The sequence below is a fragment of the Chiroxiphia lanceolata genome, chromosome 9, assembly GCF_009829145.1.
Source record: "Chiroxiphia lanceolata isolate bChiLan1 chromosome 9, bChiLan1.pri, whole genome shotgun sequence".
NCBI classification, from domain to species: Eukaryota; Metazoa; Chordata; class Aves; order Passeriformes; family Pipridae; genus Chiroxiphia; species Chiroxiphia lanceolata.
Genome location: NC_045645.1, coordinates 22,792,098 through 22,806,849, shown reverse-complemented (window position 1 = coordinate 22,806,849; position 14,752 = coordinate 22,792,098). Strand labels below are relative to the sequence as shown.

Genomic DNA, 14,752 nt, shown 5'->3' with positions numbered 1-14,752 from the left:
GAGGCAAACATGAGGAATAATATTGTTGTTTATGGAGAAGGTAAACTTCCATGTCCCTTCTCAGATCATATATAAAAATTACAAAAACTTTCCCTTTTTCAGAGGAACACATTTGCTGGAGAAAGCAAATTTCTCTTAACATTTAGGAAATCAGTCTGATTTCTGCACTGCAGAAATAAGTAGATATGAAAAAAGAGAAGTGCTCATGGAAAACATAACTATCTAGAAGTTAAGCATCACGAATATCAAATATGTTAAAAATAGTTTACACAGAATATATCATATTACATAAACGTGAACACTAGAGTGATATCCCATCCTCTGCTGAAATACAAGAATTATTTTACTGGATTAAACAAACATATCTTCATTTAATATACTGACATAACCAGACACACAATAGTATGTGTCCCAGCAGTGATTTATTAACGCCTAAAACCTTTCCAAGAACGAATGGAAACAATGAAGCAGTAACAAGATTAATAACTTCTAAAATTTACAGGACATCATGAGGACATCATGTTGAACAGTTCCCAAAGAAGAAGTGTCAATGAGTACACACAAATTAATTCTGTACCTCCACAAAAGCCTCCTGCCGTGATTTCTTCTTCAAAAACATCAGAGAATCCTCTTCCTGCATTTAATTTTGATAGTCGACCATCAATAAACTGGGGGTGGGAAAAAAAAAAAGGGTCACACTTTGTTTTCTCTTCTACTGCTTTACAGTGTTATAGTTTTAAATGTGTTCATTATAATGGAATATGTATGTTAAAGAAAACATATGGCTTAAGGATAATAAGGCTGTTAGATGGACTTTGCAAGAGCAGCTGTAATTATGAGCAGGAGGTATATAAAGTACTTTATATAGATCAAGTAAATTATCTATATTTCTATATTTTCCTAATGGCATGAAAAGAAATCAATTATTTCCTTACAAATGGTAACTTTGGATTTGTAATGATACCCATATAAAGGTCACTGAGACAATCCCTGACGTTCTGTTGTGAATTTGTAAGTTTACTTCATCAGAAAAACATAAACAATTGTGTGACACCCCTTTCTGGGTAGACATCAGTAGATACGAAGTAGAACTTGCTGTACACAAAAAGTCCCTTTAGAAAAACTGGAAATATTTCACCACACCCAGTTCAAAGAAACAATAGATGATGATGTCCACTTCAGGTCTATGGCAAGCACATGTGTTCCACATGAAAAATGGCCCTACAGAGACAGTAAGTGAGGGGAAATTGTAGCAGGACCGTCCAGTGAACAGCAGAGGAAAGCTGTGGCTTGGCTCCAGAGACGGTGGCAGAAGCAGGATGGATTTGATGGGCAGAGTTCGAGCTGACTTGAAAGGAATTTCACTTAACTCTACAGGAATGCAACACAAAGTGCTAAAAGAAAGCAAGGCCTAATGCCAAGGCAGACCCCTAAGACCCTCTGCACCTGACTGAGCACAGTGCAGCATTGACAGCACTGTATTTTTAAGTTCTAATACACTTCTTTGTCCTTTTGGGTCTTTTTAAGCACTAACCCTTATTTAGGTGCATCTAGAGATGCATATTGCAACACTTGTCCTTATGCAGAGGTTACAGCTGCATGACCACGTGGATTTGCATCTACAGACAAGTTACATACAAAGACTGAAATGATCCAAATGTGTCAGAAAAAGTCAAAATTAGACAATTAATGATTAAACCTCTCAGAAGGGATGAATACATTCTTTTCAAGAATTATCAGGCTTCAAGGAAGTATAACAAGCACATTGTTATGGGTTTAAAATTCTTTCAAGAAGTAACCCCTCCCTTTTTGTTTTGAAAAGGCTAAATCAAGTCTGACAGATAAAGTGAGAAAGCATTTATACAATTATACACAGTTCATCTTCTAGTACAAATTATGAGTTATGTGCTGGTACTAAACAGTACATAGGAACCAACCAGAATTAATTATTTGGCTCTATCATTTTTTACCACAGATTATCCAAACAGTGTCAGTGCCAATCTGATGCTTGTCAATGAATGGACTAGTGACATGAAAAAACTAATTTCTCAGAGCACAAAAATTCCAGCAGCAAGAATAAGGCAAACACAAAGATAATTTCTCTCTCTTCCTTGCCTAAATTCCGTCTTATTTTTTCATTTTACTTCAAGTTGGCTTTTTTCCAAATGGGTTGGTTCATGGTCAGACCACTGTGGGATCACTGGATTATTTCACAGTAAGAAAAAGAGATAAGAGCACCTTTAGCTACTGCTGTGGAAAAAAAAAAAAAAAAAAAAAACCAAACAATGACACCCCCTCACCATCTCAGCCTTTGAACTGTACCACATTATCTCTTTGGGGAAAGTTATGAATTCATTCCATACTATAAACTAGTGTAAGATTTATGGACATACTCATCATTTGGTAAAATCCTATCAACAGAAGACTGGAACACTGACTGAATTTGAGTATTTAATATAAATATTGACAAAGAACTGTTAGCAAAAAGATATTGGAGACATTATTTAAAGGAAACGATAAGTATTAGTAGTGGTAGTTGTAGTTATTACTTTTGAGTAATTTACTGTTAATGGTTGCCCTTAAACTGCTACATGAAAAGAATAGCATGTGGAATTACACATAAAATTTATATCTTTCTCCTTCCATTTTTCAAACCCATACTCTCTTGAAAAATCTGGGCCAGGTATTTCAGGAAAAATTGTCAAATGCAGCATATTTAATCAGGAAATAAGAATATTTAATACATAAATAATAGTTATTTTCTTTTTAAGAAAAATATATAATTAAATATCCGAATAGTTTAAGAATAATGATAACCAGGGTTTTAACATTAAATCTATTCAGGGCAAAAGGCAGCTTTACAAAACTGAAGCCAGCAAATTGCAGCAAATTGAACCTCACACACCCCTAATAGCTGTGATCCATTTCAGCATATTTATCATTAATTACTTCTACAAATTCCTGGAAAAATGTATGTTTCCCATAAACAGTTTGGTTTACTCTCTTTCAGAGTTATATAAACAGCCCATTCAACTTCCAAAACATGTGAAGTCATCAACATGATGTAAAAGTTAACTCTTTAATTTATAAGTCTGAGAGAATGGCTGGAGGCTAAAAGACAATATAGACATTGTCCCTGCCTAAAATATACTGTCTCAACTCTCAGTAAAGACTAAGATGCTGAATATGAGTAATGAAAATAAGATACAGAGATGAACATTATAATACCCGAGGAATAAAACTCAAGTCAAAAACCTCCTAGTTTCAAATCTGCTACATGATGCTAAGAAAACCAGCACATACATCTGGAAGTTAATCTCATTTTAAGAATCTATCAAGGTAAAGGAAGCACAGTTGAAGCGCAGAATAACAGTACCATTACTTAAAAAACAAAAATTTTTATAAGTGCTGGTCTGTCAGTTTGCCCTTAACAACTTAATGAGGCTTACAAATAGATTTTGGGGGAGAAAAATGCTAAATGAGTAAATGAAAAATACATGAGTTATCAAAACACTGATTCTCACAGGCTCTTTGACAATTAATTTCCTAGATAAAGGAAATGCAATTCATCTATACCACAAAAAAGACTCTTGCATTTCAAAATACTAGTTAGAGGAAATAAAAGCAGAGTACCTGAACAGTACACCTGAACTTTAGGTTGGATGAGGACTGTCCCAAGAAGGAGATAAGAGCTTGTAATGACAGGAGAAGTGTCAAGATGAGCTGTGGCCATGGTAAAGGTAAGCACTGGGACTGACTCCGTTTACAGGTCAGGTAATGATTTTGGTATAAAAGATTGGCATGTGCTAATATCACTAAACAGAAAGCACATCAAAATGCAATACAAAGCAAAAACAGATGATGTTGAACATGAAAATAATCTGAATGGGAGTAACACAATGAATTAATCCCACAATTTATTCTGACAGAGATTTCCTGGTACTTTGGTGAAAATATATTACAACTTCCAAACTTAAAAGAGTGGTTAAATTAGAGGAATTAACATGTTCTAATGTAGGAGACAGAAGATTAAAAACCTACAAAGAAAAAAGGACAAAGGAAGGATTCTATAAAGTGGCACAAACAGAGCTCACTTGTCAGTTATGGCAAAAAAGGTATATTTAAACTACCAACTTTCTGCTTGGTCTAGATTTAAGGCTGCCTCTAAGAACTATTTTCTGCTAAAAAGACCTTCCATAACAGAATAAAATACAATCTGGTCTCTCTGAACACAAACAACTTCGAAAACAGCTCATTTGTCAGTGGGAAAAACTGGAGAACATGCAGCTGGGCTGAGGATTAGCTGAAAAAGTAGGAGTAACCTTTGCAATAAGAACTAGAGGAATGAAAAAAACTTTCTACTACTACTACTACCACCACTATTAAACCACTCACATCATCAAAATTGTTACTATTTCCTAATCCTCTAAAGTATATTATTTCCTTTAGTGGAAATAAAATTAAAACAAGCTATAAACAAACTGTAAACTTATTCTGTTTAATTGAACACTTTAAAATGTAATAGGTAAGTACAGAGCCACACTGACAAGCCCATTCATTTCAGTGGAATAAAACCTATTTCTTACAGCTGGAGATCTTGCTTTAGTACTAGTAGTACGACAACAGTTTAGAAACATTGTTTGTAAGCACCTTTCTATTAAGAAAGTTTCATGTTACCTTATCTCACCAAGATACACAAAATGTAAACAACACTTCAGTCTGTGACTTCTTTCCATTTCAGCCCAATCAATCATACTTCAAAAGGTTTCAGATTTCTTATTTCTTATTTTAAATTTTTATTTACATTTTTTATTGTATAATACACCACAGTAAAACTGAATGAGCCCCACTCTGTAAACATATTTTCACAGGACTTCTACAAAGCATCATGTCCTTGCACAAATCTTTACTTTAGACATGAGCCTCTGATTAACACCAAATGTTTTTTTGAAAATTAGAAGATTCTATATATAATGAATTTCCCTTATCTATCATGGTAGTATATCTTCAAAAAAGTCCTCCAGATTATTTAAACATGAACTCCTGTGTATCAATCATTTCAAGCATTTGCAGGCAAATATGTACTTTTATGAACCTTCTTATTTCATTCAGATTTTCCTTGATTTTCCTAAAAATCTAGTAATAAGGTTAACACCCTTTTGATGCAATTGCAAGATCATGCAATCTCCTGATGAAAAGGGAGAAAAAAGGACTTACAGAATAAAATCAAAGAACAAAAATAATTTTAAAGTCTGTAATCAAACTATAACTATGCTGCGCCAGACATTCAACAACTTGTTCCCTATTAATCCAAAATCTACATTAACAGATCAGCTAGAATATGTTCAGGCCACCCCTATGGCTAAGGCTTCTAACATTCTCTATGTGCATACTTCAAAGAACCTAGCAAAGAAAACTGCAACTGCAGTATGAATCCAGTTTTTAAATAAAACACCACTGAAGTCCAATTTAAGTAAGCACTATGTTGTTTAAGCTCTTTGGTTGTGAGCCAAGAGAGCTGAAAATGAAGTTCAACCATCAAGCTGGGAGATCCATGGTTTTTCCTGTTTAGATGGGTTTCTGACTGGCTCTGAAGAGATGCTGCACTGGCTCTGCACCCTGGAGTTATTTTTTTGTTCAGCTTCATCACTGCTCTTTTTAACTATAAGTGAAGATTTAAAAATACAACAGAAGTGTGATGACTGTACACAAAGTATCTGTACTTATATCTCATCCCAGAGCTTCATAACCTGACAGAAAGGAAAATGTATTTAAATACAGATATGTTTTAAGATAAAATCATTAAACATGGGTCATTTAACCTCTCATACCTGTTTAAACAGTTGAAGATTAACAGCAGTTTCCAAGAACTGCTTAGTTGTACTGGAACGATGTTTCACAAAACTATTCTCACAGAAAGTTATAGGCTCTCCCTAAAAAATTGAAACAGAAAAAGTTAGATGGTAAGTAGAGTACACATATATGTTGATTTATATAAAATTCTCCATCACATATGTATCTATTTCTTAATAGATACATACAAATATTCCCTTTCAAGAAATCTTCATAATGTGCATGCAATTAAACAGACCTAGAGGACAACAAAAAAAGCCCAAAACAGAAGAGACAAACTTTTTGAAACATTGTTATAAAAAAAAGTTTGAACATTAACACTTAATACAGAAAATGTATTTTCCCACATGGGAAAAGTGCACAGCCTATAGTCACCAAAAATCCTGCATCGAACCACTTGGATGATGAAAGAAGATAAACAAGTATTCATTGAAAAGTCAGTGCTTGTTGGAAAAAAATCGTTACTGAAAACAACACTCATTTAAAAATAAGAAATGTTAATGAGAGTATTTATAAACAATCAAATTCACTCCTGTGTTATTCCCTAATTTCATTTAAAATTTGCTGTCTTCACTATGCACAGACCACTGGACATTCCTGAGGAGCATTCCCTTCATTTTGTTATGGATTTCAAAAGCCTCTCACCCAGATTTACAAAAACAAAATCACCACATTAGAAACAACTACCAAGGGTCTCAAAGACAAAACTTGGAATTCAACAAAATGCAACACCTAATTCTACCACAGAAAATTTTACTGCCCGAAAGATACATCTACAGTGCAGTTCCACAGCAGAATAAGAGATACCTCAGCCATTCAAAAAAAGAAAGATCAAAGACAGTCACTATACTGATCTTTACAACAGCTCTAACTGGCAAGCCACTTTAAAGACAAATTTATTCATGCCCATGAATAAATGCCCATGCCACAGCTTTGTGCTCCTAACCCTGTTTAACTCTGATGGCACATGTCACTCCACGCATTTCCCCACCATTCTGGTGCTTCCAGAACATCACAAAGCGTTTTCTCCATGTGACCTGTGTTTGGTAGAGCAGCTCTAAATCATTTTCAAGTGTTCTTTACACCTTACACTTGGTTTCTAAATGGTTCAAGTGTGACCTAAAGAAATGTTGCAGTAGAAACACTGTGATGTCATTTTAAAAGCCTATTCTTATACTATCAAAAACTTCCTTCTTTTTGAGTCTCTCTTTCAAGAGGTCCAGTCCTACTCAGAAAAGTACTTAAGTTCATGTTTAACTTGTTTTTAAGTTTTACATCCTTATTTCTTTATGGAACCTCTGACTTTATAAAAGATCTCTCCCTGGTAGAGCTAGAAGCCTTAAATTTACCCAGCACAACCCTTCCCCTGTCACGGGGTAGCTGGAGTGCTCTGATACAAACCCACCCCAGTACAATATGCACCACTGTGTCAGTCAAATCTTCAGAGAGAAGCACCCAAGTTACTCCCCTTACTTATCCTGAGATAACTGGTGAACACTGTACACATGCAGGACATGCTGGATCTGCCAAAGAGCTGGAAATGTTCATGGTACTTTAAATAGCACTGCCTTCCTGACCCACTTTGCATTAGCTATTCTCGAGCTCCTAAAGTCTCTTGTCTTAAGAAGATGACTCCAAGCTACTTAGCAAATCAAAGTGCATCAAAACAAATGGAATAGTCTCCAGTGAGACATGGTGGTATAAGACACAGTGCTCCTGAGGGCAGACTCTCTCCTCCATTCCGTTGCTCTTCCAAAATATTTCAAGGCAGCAAATTAAAACAACTCCTTATATATACATTTATTATATATATATATATATATATTTATTGTGTTGTTGCACAAAGAAGCAATTTCTGAAAATATAGAGGCTTTGTGGGAGTGCAGCTCTGACCAGATGATGGCTCATGACATAGTAACCTTGTTATTTGAACCCGCTGACTGTGAGATTGCTTTAAAAATCGGGGTAGGTTTAAAGCTCCTACCTATTCAGCATATGAAAATGAGAAAATCTGTTGAAACCTGTAGCAATTCCACACAGAAGTTTTCTTGGGCTATCTGTGCTAACTTTAATGAAACTGAATTAAATAACACAACTCTGAGTTATTTATTTGTTCAAGGTTCTGATCAACAAAAACGTTTTCTGAATAAAACTTTTACAAATCTTCAAGATTATTACTGTAAACACAAAGCCTCTTGAAGCGCTATTTAACAAGTAAATTATTGAATCAATATAAACAAAAATAGCCCTAGATGGTTTCATATGTAAAGCTTGTAACATTCTTGTTTCTGTAAATACAGCTGACTACCTTTAGAAACCGAGGTCTGGATGAATGCTTCACTGTTATTTAACTACCAGACCATCAACTGGCCCCTGTCGTATTGATCTACAACGTACTTTCAAAACAAGTTCGATCAAAACCCAGTGGGGACTCTGTACTGAAAAGTAGACAGCTAATACTCAGACCAAACAATCTATGCCCAAACACGATATCTGTCCTTTTAACAACAGTTGCTATAGAATTTTCTTTCCCTTTCATAGCTTGCCACACACAGCAGGAATTTCTTGCTCTAAGCTACATTCACATTTTAAGTACGCTATTTATACAGACCTCAGTGGAACATGAAAACTGAGTTAAACCAGTGTGATCATTTTAAAAGGAAAAATAACCTAGATTAGAAAGTATGTTTGTGCTTTCTAAATCTAGTGATATTTAACTTGAACAAGAAGTACAAATATTTCCACTGGGTGGTTCTGGATTTATACACAAACTATGTTCTGGCATTTCATTACTCTTGCTTCTGTACTCCGCTGTACTTTCTATACTTCACCTCTTGGGAGAAAGGTAAACAAGTCAACGGTCATTTCAAGAGACACCTGTCCTCAAAAGGTTTCATTTTGAAACTCAATTACAATCAATCATTATTTATGCATTCTCAAGTAATTCAGGTACATTCTGAATCTCAAAATATTTTTATTTCCAATATAACATTTTATTGTATTATTTTGATTTATTGCACGTTGAATGCAATATTGGCATCTGTTGGACAGCTGATGTCACTACTTAAAACAGTGTCAATATTGGCCCAAAGCACTCCAGTTAGCATTCAATTAAAGTGAGGTCTGACAGGTTGTGCTATCTTCAACATGGAAGTTAGCTTGGCCCCCTGGTGTGATGATGAGACCATGAACTCCTACTGCTGAGCATTTCAGAGCAAGCCATTAGCCTTTGCTCTTCATTTCTTAATTTCTGATGAGTGATATTACAACCATCATAACTTAAAACAAAGCTATTCTGGGTTTATTTCTTTTGTTTTAACATCTAGAGCTTTGAGGACTTTTTCCCCAAAAGAAGTGATCTTTTTCAACGACATGATCTTTTGTAAGATAATTCTTGAAAAAAAGTCAACTTTTCAAAGGCAGAAAATAAGTTCCTGTTGCTTATTTTTCATTTTCTTTTAATAGAAGTGTCATAAAGTAATAAGCTTTGTTTATTTGAAGTACATTTGAAGTGTATTCTTCTTGCAATTTTTTTAATAAAAAATGAAATACCACATCTGAATTTCCTCCAGATGTTTGCTGCTTAGGATCATACAACTTTTCTGCTTATTTTTTCTGATGATGTTAAAATTAATTTCTATCATGGTGAACACTTTTAGGCTCACTATTTTTTAACTACTTCTTCATTCTATTGTCTGCCTCTCCCTCTCTGGATATGGATTGTGAATATTGCCTTTTTAAGAATTCTTTACATCATATATTGTTTTATTACCTGACAATACTGCATATGACTAATGGAAAAAAATTTACTAGTCTTCGCTTTCATCAGCGAGGTTTGCCCATGTACATGCAAGCAAGAATGTGTAAAGTAAAATAGGTAGGAAAAACCCAATGTTGCACATATTCTGACGACAACATTACAAAAATTGCACAAATTGCCATATTTGTATCTATGTCCTACCTATGCATGCAATTCTGAAACATGAAATATCCAATATTATCCATGATAAATCCCCAAATGCTGAACTATCTAAAGAAATTAGGAGCAACAAAAGGTTCAAGACCAAGCTGTAAGCATCCAAAGCAAACATAATTTGGATTTGTACATGAATTTACATGATGTAAAAAGCATTTATCCCACAACACTGCTAACTGAAATGCCTCAGCAGGGTTAGACTCTGGTGATCAAAACTGTTTGTGATCACTGATGTTGCACAGTGGCTCCCACTGCAGCTGCTGGCTGGGTGAGAATAACAACACACTGACCGCTTGCCTTTCTCTGTTCCAGGGCTCCTTATGGCAAAACAATTCCAATGGCCTCATTGCCACTGCTGGAAATCTGCCCCCAAACAGGCCATGCACATTCCCCTGTCAGAGTATTTCACCCAAGGTCTCCAAATTGATTGCAGTTCTCTATGTGAATGAGACCATATAAAACAAAACCATTATAATTCACCATTCCGCTGATAATACTTTTTTTCTGGATTATTTTTTGATCATAATGACATTGAAGTAATTTTTTCAATCATCCCCACCTACCATGCACGAAGTGGATTCCTCCTGGATTAAACTAAAGCAGAGCTCCAGCTAGTCACAAGTATTCAGCATTCAACACCAGACTAAAATGAGAACCACAACAGAGCCAGAAATGCACACTGTGCACACTATAGCCCACTAGCTGGGCTACTTTGTCCTGCAGATCCACTCCTATTATGCAATATTTGCTAATGTAAAGTGCTCATATTAAATAAACACTCTTGGCAGTTATATCAATTTGACAGATTAATTTAGTATCATGATTAAATCAGAAAAAACCAACAATTTCTACTTTTCTTGGAAACTTTTACTGGATTAAGTTTTTTATTATCATTTAATACACACAAAAAATATTATCACCTTTATCTATTACATGTCATATTTCCTGTCTGTATTAGAGTAGTCAGATTTTCCATATGGTCTTTTAGAGTCCCATGAACTCTTTCCAAGACCCCTGAAGATTCCCATTTTCCCTTTCACCAATCATTTTTTCAATAATTGCTAGACGTTTGTTCAAGACATATTGCTACACTGAGGAGAATCTGTCCTGTGCTGAAAACAAAGAGTTGCACAGAATGAGTGTTCAGTGTGATGAACAGCGTTGGGAGTGAAGAGAAGTGTTGGATGAGTACAGACACTATTAAAGCTGTTCTTTACTCAAAGTGAATATTAATGACAGTTGTTTCATGTTTCAAGTTAAAAATCATACAGGACACAGTTGCAAGGAAAACAGTTCACTTGAACGTATTTTTCACCTTTCCAGCAATCGATAACTATCCAAATACACTATTTTCTTCTTCATCAGGATGTTTGCAATCCTCAAAATGCAACCCCCCCAAAACCTCTCAGTTCTTGATTTTGAAAATACAACAAGCTTATTTATAGCAAAAGGCTTTCAAATCTATATAGAAAATATTTTCATTTTAAGTATTGTCCCTACAAATTTTCTCCAAGAATACTACTTGAGTTTTGAGACTCTTGAAATAGTCCTAATACAGTCAGATGTGATTTGATTTTTTGAGCTTCCCAATCCACAAGGCAAAAGGCAAATGTGGAATGAGCTGAACAATCATGAGAAAACGCCTCTTAGTTTCTACTAATCCAAATCTACTAATTCAAATTTTCTTTCAGAATAAAAATTCTGTGAAATCCTAATTTAGTTAAGATAATGTGAACACGGCACAAAATAAACATTACATTTTTCTTATTTGTTTTTAAATATGCTTTGTCTTTGGACAAGTTTATATCAATCCAGGATAAGCTAGTATTTGCCAGCAGACTTCTGCCTGCTAAGATACTCCAAAATAACTTGTCTTTAAAAAAAATAATCAGGCCACAATGGTTTCATAAATATCTTCTCTCTTATATGCAATCAGTGGAGCCAAAAAAAGATAAATCTGCAAAAGAAAACAATGCAGAAAGACTTCAAAGGTCACTTTGACAAATGTCTGCCAGTCAAATGAGGCATAGTGCAGTACTTCCAATGCAGTACAAATGTAGATATCTCAGATATGCCAACTGCTAAACTGAATAAAATGGAAATCAGTTAAAGGAGAGCTCATTTCAACAGAGATACAAACCGAGATGCTAAAGAACTTGTACATTCAGTTCAACAGTTACCAAAACAATGGACTGACTGAAGCTTATTCCCGGTCAGAACAGAGCTAAGGACATCAACCAGACTGACATCATTCTGTTCACATGTATCGAATGTAGATTAAGACATTTTTTTGACTTAACAGCTCTTACTGCAGGCTGCCATGAGCCAACATGGACTAGTGTCCTCACCTTTAGACTAGAGAACAAATCAGAGAACCCCTCCTGAAGCAAGGTCAGGTAATGCCACACTATCTGATTTGTTGAAATTATTTATTCGACTGAAACAAGCAGGGAAAGTGCTGAAATCCAGCAATTTTTTAGAACAGGTGCAGCCACGTCAATATGCTATGTAGACTGGTTTTCCATATCATATGAAAACTGCCAAACACAAACACCTGAACTAAACCCTTGAACACACTTCACTTCTGAAGGGGTTACTTTCCATCTCAGTAACAAAGGCCATCCAGTGGCAGAGACACCTCGTGTGCAAAATGCTCTTGGCAAAAAAGACCACCTGTAAGAGAACCACTTGGGTAGAAGGAGGACTGTGCCATACTGTATTTTAATGTTCTCTCCAGTAAAAGGCTCATCTGGAGACCTTTTCCATCAAGGAAAACCACATAGTTCCTTACCCAACAACAGAATGTATCGTGCTCCTTACCCCCAAACAAACATCCACTAGCTTTACAAACTTGACTTCTCAAGTGGGGATAATTTTCTTCTATCAAATCTCCATATTTACCTGAATTCATTAGATAAACAAACATTGCATCCATGGAATCCAATTTAGCCAATGTCATCTCAGTGCATTTTATCAAATGGAACTACTATCAGCAGTTTGCAAGTATCATAGGAAAACAATCTGGAGTGAGAGACGAAATCAATCTCTAAGTTTTTTTCTGGTAAATTATTTTATCTCCAAAAGGCTCAATATGTACCACCCTCATAAACCAGAAATGATGGAAGTCCATAACACATTAATTGACTGAGTACCAGCAAAAGTTCTGATGGGATGAAATGAGTTTTCATTTCTCCTAAATTCTAAGAGTAATCAAGACAAATCTATAATATGAGAAATGCATGTTTGACTCGTACCTGGTGTTTACTAGGAAATAAGATTCTGGCCTCAAACACAGCAAAGTCTCTGGAATGGTACAGTGAAAAATGATAGAGTTTGAAAGGCACAGCCTCTTCAGTTCTTCACCACATTAAAGTAGGTGAGCTGTGTGTAAGCAGTTTCATGAATATAATCTCATTTTATACTAAATAAGTTATAAAACTGATACAAATTAGAGAATAGCTGACTTTGGATGACTATTTATTCTTCAGTACAACTCCTTGTCAGGAGATGGTAGTGTCTTTTATGTCTTTTAAACTGTCAGTGTATCCTTAGCATAGGGTAAGATTTAAAAAAGGCTGTTTCAGACTAGGATAAAACATTTCATATTTTCCATGCTCTTAAATATTAAGGGAAAAAAGTAATAATGAAGCCATCTTACTGGTCTGTATCTTAGTGCATCTCTGTAGGATCCAAACAGTGCTGCCTGTGCCCGAAGAAAGGCCTTGGCTACTCCATCGCCCGTAGCTGTGGACTGCTTTTTCAGTTTATTTTTCAAGGCCGAGACCTGCACGACAGAGTGGAACAGTTAAATTAACACCTCAGAAATTGGTACAGCGAGGTATGAACCCAATCAGCAGGCAAACCATGGTGTCTACAGGTCAGCCAAAAATTCATCCTCCTCCTTGATAGCTTATCTTTTTAACTGCAAAGAGCACCTGCTGGTCTGTTAATTGAAATGAAAGCAGGGGATGATGGTAGAGTGCTAATGCAAATTGGTTTATGCTCTCTTTTTTTTTTTTCCCAAGGCCTCTTGACATAAATAAGCTTAATTATTTTACAGCAAAATTCATGTGAGCCACTTTTCTGCAGATTTTTTTTCATCAAAACATGTACTTACTTGTTTGAATGAAGACAGTTGGATATGTTCTATTTATGCTATGAAGGTTTATTTTTAAGGACCCTTAATGTTCCCTTACTACTCAGTTTCAGGGAATATCTCTCAAGTCAAATTACTATCTTACATCATTTCTCATGCACCATGGAGTACCTGCTACCTCTGTCAAACAGTTGAGAAAATTTTGTGTAAATTCAGTGCTATGATGCCTTTAGAATTGTCCTCAAATATAAAACATGTGAAAAGGAAAAAAAAATAAGAACAATAATTAGAAGGTGCATTTACTTTAAAAGGAAAAAATCCCCAAATGTTCTTATTATAGTGGTTCACTTTTTTTTTAAGGAGGTCTGTCTTTTTTTAATTGGCAAATGACAACCAATGATTATACAGAATTAGAGAAAAAAAGGGACATTTTAATTTAGATCATCCTTACTTGGACACACTTTGGAGGAAAATCACATAATTCTGGAATTGTTGAAGTATTCCTGAAAGATACGTGGAATTACACCCACATGTAGTCTATACTCTCCTAATTTCCATCATGAGGGACACCTGGTGATATAAGTCAACTCCAATTATGTAGAATACATGTTTCTATATAAGTTGTATTACAATATACCCAACAGAGCATTATATAAGTCCCTAAACAAAATAACATTCAGAGTTACTCTTTAAACTCTTTATAAATACATACTTATCACCAAACCAGCTTTCATTCTTTTGGAAATATACGAAAGAATGAGTATCTTTTTGTTTCTTTATGCAAGCAGTCCTGACTGCTCTTGTAGATGATGATTGTAATTGAAGTG

General features: G+C 35.1%; 1 protein-coding gene across 3 annotated transcripts in view; it reads right to left on the bottom strand.

Moving 5' to 3' along the window:
- DENND1B (DENN domain containing 1B) overlaps positions 1-14,752 on the bottom strand; it is a 149,484-nt gene that overhangs the window by 22,903 nt on the left and 111,829 nt on the right. For all 3 annotated transcript variants that reach the window (XM_032696453.1, XM_032696455.1, XM_032696454.1), the window contains 3 exons: positions 13,488-13,613; positions 5,832-5,933; positions 578-668 (listed from right to left, as the gene is read on the bottom strand). In XM_032696453.1, the coding sequence (XP_032552344.1) occupies positions 578-668; positions 5,832-5,933; positions 13,488-13,613 (319 nt within the window). The remainder of the gene's footprint in view (positions 1-577; positions 669-5,831; positions 5,934-13,487; positions 13,614-14,752) is intronic.